The sequence below is a fragment of the Phalaenopsis equestris genome, unplaced genomic scaffold (assembly GCF_001263595.1).
Source record: "Phalaenopsis equestris unplaced genomic scaffold, ASM126359v1 Scaffold000609, whole genome shotgun sequence".
Taxonomy (NCBI): domain Eukaryota; kingdom Viridiplantae; phylum Streptophyta; class Magnoliopsida; order Asparagales; family Orchidaceae; genus Phalaenopsis; species Phalaenopsis equestris.
Genome location: NW_018165049.1, coordinates 1,184,515 through 1,194,796, shown reverse-complemented (window position 1 = coordinate 1,194,796; position 10,282 = coordinate 1,184,515). Strand labels below are relative to the sequence as shown.

General features: G+C 34.6%; 1 protein-coding gene across 2 annotated transcripts in view; it reads left to right on the top strand.

The window, feature by feature from the left end:
• Positions 1-8,956: 8,956 nt before the first annotated feature.
• The window catches only part of LOC110029900 (UDP-glucuronate:xylan alpha-glucuronosyltransferase 1-like), a 12,782-nt gene continuing 11,456 nt past the window's right edge, over positions 8,957-10,282 (top strand). The window contains exons 1-2 of one of the 2 annotated variants that reach the window (XM_020732385.1): positions 8,957-9,070; positions 9,450-9,509. In XM_020732385.1, the coding sequence (XP_020588044.1) occupies positions 9,457-9,509 (53 nt within the window). In that variant the 5' untranslated portion in view covers positions 8,957-9,070; positions 9,450-9,456. Of the gene's footprint in view, positions 9,071-9,408; positions 9,510-10,282 lie in introns of both variants that reach the window. The other variant, XM_020732384.1, reaches the window with a different exon arrangement.

Sequence of the window (10,282 nt, the reverse complement as noted above, 5' to 3'; positions counted from 1 at the left end):
GTGACATCTGGTATCTGCTCAGGCAAATTCATAATATATTGATGATACTAATGTAGCTTGGGTTTAAAAATCTTGTGTCCCAACAATTTGATTGATTACCAACTACGAGTCTTCAAAGATTTTAATATATTTTTTTTTCAATAATTTTTTAAAGTGCAAACAAGTGATCAAAGCCTCGTACTCTACTCTATTATTGGAACATGAATCTGATAGATGATCGATGAATCTTAACATTCATCGATTAGGGGTTATAAAGATCAACTCTATTTCCGCTTTTCCAGAGATAATCGTATATAAGTTGATGTCCTTCTTGGTAGAGAATATACCGTCAAAGTAAAATTCTCAACAAGGTTTATCTTATTATTCAAGAGTTAGGATTTGCTCTTTAGGAAGCTCATCATTTAGAGAAAAATTAGTAGATAATGGATGTGTTGCTAAGAAATGAGCTAATATCTATCCCTTGACGACATGTAAAGGAAAATGTTATATCAAACTGCGATAAAATCATTGAGTCTCTTGCTAAATAATATTGGGCGAGTGATTAAATATTGCAATAGATTGAATTTTGAGATAAAACTGATTTTATGAGAGCATGTACTGTCTTAATTCTTAAACTGCAAAAATTAAGTCTAGACAATATCTTATGATGGGAAGCTGCTTCATTTCGGTGGGATTAGTTGACTAGTCAGGTAATATAACACAATCTACTTTCCTGTCTCCTTAACTTGAACTAATAAGGTGTCTATGAATTCATTTAAAGCTGCAATATATGGTATTAATGGTCGACACGGGTAAGGTGCCTCTAATACACGAGGCATTATTAAATATTATTTTATATTTTTAGATTATTGATGGCATTTGTCATTCTAAATGAATTTGACGATCTTTTTAGTCAACATATAAAATGATTGATATCTGCAAGGGATGTTAGAGAAAGCATCTCAGATACTCTAGCCTAACATGAAATGATCTTAACAAGGTTAACCTTTTAGGTTGCGGCATTTCTCGCATCGCTTTAATTTTCTCTTGTTCTATCTTAATCCTGCGATGTCGTGCAACAAATCCTGACGATCCTATATTTCTCCTTCCAAGGTAACCATATGGCGAAATCCCAAGACCACCAGAAATCCCACCTTTCTCCTCCTTTGGCTGCTTTACCCATAACTTAATTTTCCAAGCAGGCAACATACATTTTATTTAATTCTAATGTACTTACCCGTTTAACTCTTAAGCTTTCAAATTCATATGTATACAGCTCAATTTCTTACATATTTACATATCTAACACTTCAGATTATAAAACTACATGAATGCGCACAATTTCTTTCGTATTTACATACCTAACACCTAGGGCTTATAAATCTAAATGTACACCACCTATGAAACATACAAGAAGATGGACACGACACGATATAATGACACGGCACAATATGGGGACATGACACGACACGATACGGGACACGACATAATTGAAAAAAAATAAAACACGACACGATATTGACATGTTTTATATTTAACTAATTATTAACATAAAAGATATATTTTTTCATTATTGTTTACTAAAAACATCAATACATAAATCATGCAAAAATAAAATTTAACCTCAGAAATTTTATTTATGTTATAAAACCTCATATTTATGAAAAATTATTTTTAAAATTAGATATAACATGTTTCAAAAGAATCCATCTAACTTATGATCCAACTTCTACATTAAAATTTAAGAAATCATATGATCACAAAAGAGAAAGTGTTAATGGGGGGCTTTGACAAATTTTGCATGCACATTCAATGTTGAGCTTAAACATGACCAAAGATGAGACATGTATGACTATGAAGAATAATTAAGGCTTTACATATATTTTTAATATTCTAATTCTCGTGTCATCTTTTCTCGAAATCGACTCACATCTAATACGATGTTGCGGTGTGTCTCGAACTTGTTTGGGTCTGAAAAAAGCCCAGACATATTTTCTAGTATCAAAGAAGTACTGGGGGCGTGTCGGGCAAGTGTCAATGTCCGACATAAGTACAATATATTTTTAGAGGTGTCGAGCATACAACTCAATTTTTTACTTATTTACACTCCTAAAACCAAGATTTTAAATCTACATGCATACCACACAATTCGTATGTATTTTCATATTCAACACCTAAATCTACATGCACACCACACAAGTTCTGACGTATGTACATGATTAACACCTAATGTTTCTTCTTTTTTTTAATCCACATGCAAGCCACACAGTTCTTATGCATTCACATTTCTAACTCCTAATTTTTTTAATATTGACATTCTTGCATGCCGCCTCTGTTTGGGGCAGCTTATAATTGTGGGCAGCATTTTCAAAACGCCTCTGTACTGTTTGGTTCGAGCGTTTCATCAGCTTATCTGAAACTGCGTTTGGGTTTTTACACTAAACACAGGCCGCGGGTCGACCCCTGCAGCCGGCCCACGGGCCGCGTTTCAGGATAAGCAGCTTATCCTGAAACGCACAAGCTACCCCCAAACGGACACTTCATGTATTCACAGGTCTAACACTAAAATTTCCATGTTAAGCATGTTAGCCATTTTTTTTCTATTTACATGCTCAACACCCAAATTTTAATTGTAGCACTAAAAATTTTAAATATCATCTGTAACATGCAGAAGTTGAGGAGGAAGGGAGGAAGGGAGGAAGGGAGCTGGAGGATCATCCATGTAGTGCTTTCAGAGTGGAGCTGCAAGGAAAGAAAATCAAAGAAGGAAAATTGAGAAGCACGAAGGTAAGTTTGAACTTGCAAATATTTCCTACTTAGTGTTAACTTTTAGGTACAAATCTTTATAATACTACTAAAAGAAGTGTCTAGAAAATATGTAGGATAAGGCAAAAAGTAATGATGTGTTGATAACAAAAAAAAGTTGAGAAAGTTTGATGTCCTTTTCCAAGTGAGTGGAGAATTACTTTTTATGACTCCCTCTCCGGTTGATGCACGGTTCTGTCAAAGGGTCGGCTTGCCTCGAAGTAAGATGAAGCGAAGTGTTGGAAGCAACTTGGTGAATATACATCGTGACTTGATTGGAGGTTGAAATATATTGGATGTCAATCTCCTTGCACATGAGTTTCTCTCGAACAAAGTGGTAGTTGATTTCGATATGTTTGGTGTGAGCATGAAACAACATTTTGTGTGCAATGGCTTGAGCGGATGTATTCTCGCAACGTAAAACCATGGGGGTGATATGGAAATTTGAAACTCATGGAGAAGTCGACAAAGCCAAATGACATCTGTGTTTGCGGTTGATTGAGCGCGATATTCGGCTTTGACAGAGGAACGTGCAACAGTTGGATGTTGCTTAGCTTTCCAGGAGATGAGGTTGTTCTCTGTAAATAAGCAGTGACATGTAGTAAATATTTCGAAAAAATAAGAGTCCCAAATCAAGAACTCTTGGAGTGTTGATCATGTGAGTCGTCCACCCAGCTGGAATTTGAATATGTCTGAAGAGTGAGGGGGCTAGTGTGATTGACAGACCTAAGTTGCAAGTGCCTTTGGTGTAGCGGAGGAGCCACTTAAGTTGGTGGAAATGAAGGATAGGGGAAGTTGGAGGTATTGAGATAAGATGTTGACAGCATAGGTGATGCCATGACATGTAATTGTTAGATATTGGAGAGATTGAATGAGCTGTTGCTAAAGGAATGGGTTGGGGTAGGGCCGATTGAGTTCGGTGGAAAATTGTTTGGAGGAGAATAAGGGGTTTGGTGTAGGTTTGCAATCAGCTAGGCTGGTTCTGATTAAAAAACATACCTTGATTGATGTGAACAATGGTAATACCGAGAAATGTGGAGACGGAGCCCACTATTTTCATGGAGAATTTGTGCTTAAGCTTAGTTAGTAGTTTGTCTATGGCTTTGAGGTTGTTACATGTGACTAGAATGTCATCTACGTAGAGAAGTAGGTAGAGAGTGGTAGAGCTATAGTAGAATGTAAATAGAAAGGAGTCGGCTTGGCTTGTGTGGAATCCAGGTTAGAAGAGATTGTTGACCTCGCTTTTGTGAGGACTTATCTCACACTTTGCCCACAACCTTAAATCATGGCTTTGGCTTTTGGGACTCCATGCCGGCTGCCTTAATTTTGTTTTGGGAAAATAATGTTCAATTTAATATACATATAATTTTGATTTTTAAAAATATTATTTTAATTTTGAAAATGAGACAAAAATATCTCATATAATTAGTAGTTTAAATAACTGAGCACCATACCACAAGCAATGCACATATCCCGAGGAATTGACATATTTCTTATTAGAGGGGCTCAAATAAATAAATTAAAAAATATATGGCATTTGTTTGATCTTGGAACATTGAAGACTAAAGAAATATTGACCTACAAGTTCTCCTATTTAATATATGGATTAGATAGAGTTTATATTACTTTGGTTCTTTAGTTTCTTGTAGAGGCAAACCCTTATAGTTAATTACATCCTAAGCAACCGAAGTCACTTAAGAAAACTCTCGATAATGATCGGAGATTTCGTCTTCAAGATTGCAAAGTTTAGTTTCCAATGTTGGATAGGGAAAATCAAATGAGAGTGGATAAAAAAGGAGCTTCCAAAGAAACGAGAAATAGGGTGTCTCAAAGATCTCGAGGAGAACCTCGATGACTTCCCAAATTATCATATGGTTTGGCTTCAGTTTGAAGGTGATAGTATTAGATGTTTCATCCTGTCATTTTTATCACTTAGGTCTTACATCTGCATGTTATCTGATCATGTAAATGATCTGAAAGATAGGAGCATTTACATCACACCGAACGACAACATCGAAATCCTAAAAGAGTTAGGGCTTATATTGCACAATATAATTGTGCAAAAGCCTAAATATGAGGTGAGGATTTATGTCGCACTAGGCGGACAACCTCAAAATCATATAGCTTGTTGTTTAGATTATGAAAGGTTTAGCTGAAGTAGACCTCGTTTTCTCTCTCGAAGATATTCTTCTGTGCGTTGTGACCTCGTCGTGTTGCCCACTTGCCATAGTAGTAGCTCCAAGGTGTAAGGTTTGTTTTGTTATCATTAGATCTTATTATTAGATTGTTTCGGGGGGATTTTAATTGAAGTTAAGCGACACCGGTCAAGATCCCATGGTTCCGTTGTCCCGACATCAATATTTTCTTTTGAATTTACATAGTCTAAACAGGTTGTTAAGCTCATTTAGACCGGAGAATTCTAGCTAGCAACCGTAGGTTATCTCATCCGAGAGATTCTCATAAATTCAAAAGGGGTGAATTATGTTTGTTTTGAGGTTTTGAAAGTGTATTATTTTATTTTGAAAGTTTTATTTTTATTTTGCACGTATTAATAGTAAAGCATGCATATTAAAGTAAAGTGACAGTAATGTAAAGTAATAAAATTGCAATAAATAAATTGTAAATGTGTACCTGACGCTCATGTTGTTGTTGCATGGTTAGTATCATAAAAATAGTATAATTGCATAAAATTTAAATAAATTGCAAGAGAATCTGATATGAGAAAATCCAAACAAGTCGTAGAAAATAGAAGTAAGTAAGGTAAAACCCGACGTCAGATATGAAAGAGAGCGATTGAGTGTAGGACTTTAGTAAAGGTGGGGGCGCAGGGTGGGACTGTGTGTTTCATAATTCCAACTTTTGATGAAAGCTACCAACCCGACAATCCAAAGAGAGGCAATTCCTAGCTTCGATCCAAGTGATTAACCTGTGGACCTTTATAAGTTAGCATCAAAATTCTTTAATTTTTCATGCATATAAAGTTTATTTTGGCAAGCAAAAGTAATAAGTCAGAAAAAAGGGATTGTTATCTTATATCGTAGGTATTTTTCTTGTAAAATTAAATAGTCTATAAGCTAATTCTTCTAATCAGATTAGACTACCGACAACATAAAAGTGTCGGGGACAAATTCCAAAGCTAGTGAATAGTATCATCAGACATATCCTCACTCCTTATAAAGGATCCTTGAGATAGGAGATACTATTCCAAATCCCATTTCGTATCCCTTGCTTAGCACACATAAACAATGTTGTCATCGCCCTTGCCACCTAGACCTCCGACTTACACTAATCTGATAATCCATGTGTGGCAAAATATCCCTAGTTGCTCAGAAGAATTTAAATACTTTATCTAAGACTCAAATCCTTGAGCATTGAGTTATAAATGTAAGATAAGTAGTGTAGGCTGTTTTATTGAAAGTGTGAATTAATGTGTCCCGAGTCATATCTTGGTGGGTCTTTAAGATTTTGAGGATGATTTTCTTCAACCAAGCATAATAGATCTCAATGTCTTTCAAAATATCCAAAAGATTGGAAAAGTGTTCGGGGCATGGCCCTAAACATTTTTATAATTTTTGAAATATTTTGAGTTCATTTGGACTTATTATCTTTTTGAATTAATCATCCTAGTTAAATTAGGATTTAGCTGTGGTGTTTTAACCTATGCTCACAAAACTTTAATGTTTTAATTATTCCATGAGTAGGGTAACTAGACATTCACTTGATGTTTCCTTTAGGAATTATGTGGGTGCACGCCTTTAAGGGCAAGCTAAGGTGTTAAGAAATCCTCACCTTTTCAATTAAAATTGAGCTTGCAGTGTTTTAAAGATGTTTATAATTGATTGCGCTTTCTTTTCTAAACTTCATTAAGTGATTTTGGATCTAGCCTAATTCACTACTAAGCTCTTGAGTCATCATGGGTAGATTTGCAATTTTGAAAAACGTTGAATAAGACGAACTTAATTATTATCAAAGGTTGTATTATCACTTAACTATTGATTTAGGGCTTCAAATAAGTGGGTCTAGATCAAGCCCTTCACATTAGGATCAACGAACTAAATTGACTTCCAAACCACAACAATTTAGAAAATTACACTTTTACACGGCTAGGCAATAACGGTCATATAATGGTTGTTATGCAAGGTTGGACCATGGTGATCAACTATAAGCTTCCCTAAAATGAATTTTAGATGGTTCTGAATTTTGTGCTAAGAAAATTCATTTCAAGCACTGCATCAGAATTTATACTAAATAAAATGATTTTTTAATCATATATTAATAGAAAACTAAGTGCACAAGCAATCAAATAACTTAAGTCAACTGTAAATTGTGTGATTTCATGAGCGTTTAAGGCACAACCTTAGACTGCATTACAATGAAGATACATTTGCTGAGCTCTTATGATTGTTAAGGCACGCAAAAGCTTTATGCCTAATCATGGATTAGATTTTCATATAAATATTTAGTTGTTAGCATTCCCCCCCATGTGTTCAACTCTGGTAGTTAAAAATAAAACCAATTAATAATGTATTCGTACTAACTTCCCCAACTTTGTCAACCTTGTGACTAAAGTCTTACAAATTGAAATAACCATATGATTACAAGAAAAAAAGGGCAAACAATATATTTAACAAAGAAAATTACAAGTGTGCCCCCAATTTATCATCTTGAAAAAAAAAAACTATCAATTATTAGATTGATGATTATTGATGTATACTATTGGTTGTCTATTCAATAATTTAAATTAGTGTTGTGGTAGTCGTTCGGTACATATCTCACAACAATTGGCGCCGTCTTTGGGAAGATCCATACTTCTTGGCTAGAGGTGTCCGCGTAAAGGTGTTCGCGGCCAGCGGCGAAGAAAAGGAGTTCGGCATTCACGAACAAGTGCTATGGCCCATGAGTAAGGCATCAAAGCATCTCCCTTAAATAAAGGATTGTGGCTTCTAATTGGCATTTTAATTATGATTATAGCTAAATCTTATAAAAACTGATCTCACACATTCTTAACTGCTGCAGTAACCATTTCTTTTTTTTTTCCTTTGAAGTTAGATCTACACAGATCTATTTGCTGATCATAATGACATGTCTTGCACTGATAAACTGATATCATTTATTGATGCATCTTTCATGACATAAAATTGACAATACAAGATTAGAAGTAATAAAAATTAGTTTGTCTAATTTTGTTTGGATTAATCTGAAGGGAGAGCCACAAAGAGTAATGTGAAAATACTTGTTTACCTTACCATAGGCGTCAGATTAAAGATGAAGCATACCAAAGAGACTTTCTCCTCAATTGTTATTTCGATTGTCTCAGAAACATTTACCTGACATCAGTTTTTGGGAGACCACATACATACCACCTAATTCTTACATATATTGGGTGACAAAATCAAATCTTCCACATATTTGGAGTGGAGATATGCGGAATTATTGATTGTTTTAGGCTAAGCGGTCTTGCACAATTTTGGAAGTAGGAAAATGCTTGAAGATTAATTACTTATTTATTTATTTTTAATCATATGCTAAACGTTGATTAATCCTTCCCCCACACAAAGTGGTAAAGTAATTATATTTTATTTTAATGTTACAAGTTACCTTCTGAGAAAAAATAGCTTAAAAATCAGTTTGTTGTTTGATGGAGAATGCATTTTCTTATGACACATAATTCTTTATCAAATTCTACACTTTATTGATTTTAGTTTAAATATAAAGAAATATAGACAAGGATGGCTATACTTTTAGCTTCAACAACAGCAACAAGTCTTTATCCTACCAAGTGCGGTTGGCGACTTGAATTATTTTTCTCCGTGGTGTTCTATTTTTAATCATGATAGGTTAAGATCATTTTTAATAGAACATAAGTAGAATCTAAAACATCTATTCTTCAAACTGAATCATCAAATGATCGACGTTTAATGTGACCAAACCATCTAAGACGACTCTCTAATCTTATTTGCTACAAAAGCCACACCAATCCACACCAATCCTATCATGGATAGATTGATTTCAGATTTTATCGCTATGTGTCACGCCACTCATCCAACTAAGCATTCTGGTCTTAGCAACATTTAATTTTATTTTATGCTTCTCTTTTAAACCAACAAAATATGATAAACTGAAATTATGAATTTCCTTGTTTTATACTACCTCTGTTTTAGTATGGTTAAGTATTTATATCGCCACCTGCCACCAAGCTTCCTCAACAACCCATCACAGCTCTATCCCTCCGAACCTTTGCCATGATGAGAAGATAGATCGAAGGTCCTGAAACTCTAAGAGGCCAAGTAAGAAGAAGAGGACTCCATTCTTTTTTTTTTAATTATTATTTTCTATTCATCTTCTACGAACGGATTCTTCTGCTCTCTCTCTGGCCTGGGCTTTCTGCTTCCTTTTTTCTTTTCTTTACAGGTCCTTAGTTCATTTCTATCATCCGCTCTCACATTTCGCTTTGCTTTTTAAAAGACTTGCGCGTTTCTTTTTCTGGTGGGAGTTCAGTTTCTTAATAAATGTTAATGTTTACCTACTTCTGAACAAATCCCTGATTATGAAATTTGAACCTGCTCTCTTCTTCACATGTTGAAGTCTTTTATCCAGCAAATTTCTTAAGCCTTGTTATAATCAGGTTTTGTAATCTGATTCTCTTGTAATCTGATCCATATGAAGTGAGCAAATGAAAAGGCTTGTTGGTCTTATGGAGGCTAGACATCGACTGGCTGGAAGTCTGTAAGTTTCTTAGCTCTTCCGCCCTTCTGTATTACATGTTCATGAATTACTAATTACGAGATTTCTGCCTCTGCTTTGCTTGTAATTCAACGGCCTCTTATGAGCCTTTAACTTGCTATCTTGATGTGTTACTCACTAGTGGAATCTGGGGGAGTTGGGTGGCTTTCATTTGTTTAGATTTAAGAAAAAACTTAGATATTTATGCATAACAAATTTTATACTTTTGAATTATCTTGTAGTCATGCAAATTTTAGATGTTTCGCCCTTTCTAGACTCTTTCTTTTCCTCTCTTATTTTAAGTTTTAATTCAGCCACCATTGTTATTGTCTCAATTATATTGTTTTCTTACAATTTTATGATTTTTACTAGCTCTCCCTTTTTTTAAAATTTGGTTAACAACTTATATAGTAAATTTAAAAAAAAAAAATTGTTTTTTTCAGATTAACTTGTTGTTTCTGTCTTGCAATAAAACATGTTGGAAAATTTTCGAATTAGTCTAGAATGTTTATATGTTTTCTAGAGGCTGTCCACTTTACAGACGCAAGGTTCAGAAGCATGCATATGGCTCTTTTTAACATCTATCTATCTGTCTATCTTTTTTTTTATTTTTTTTAAAAGTAATTCATATTTGGCAGAAGCCCAAATATCAATTTCCGCCCCATGATGAAAGCCTGCGGCAGGTGCCTAAAATTTCAAAGCTCCCGCGTCATGTTGGAATTGAACCAATGACCTGAGAGGACTTACAGTAACCCCGCCTCTGAGGATTTATGTCG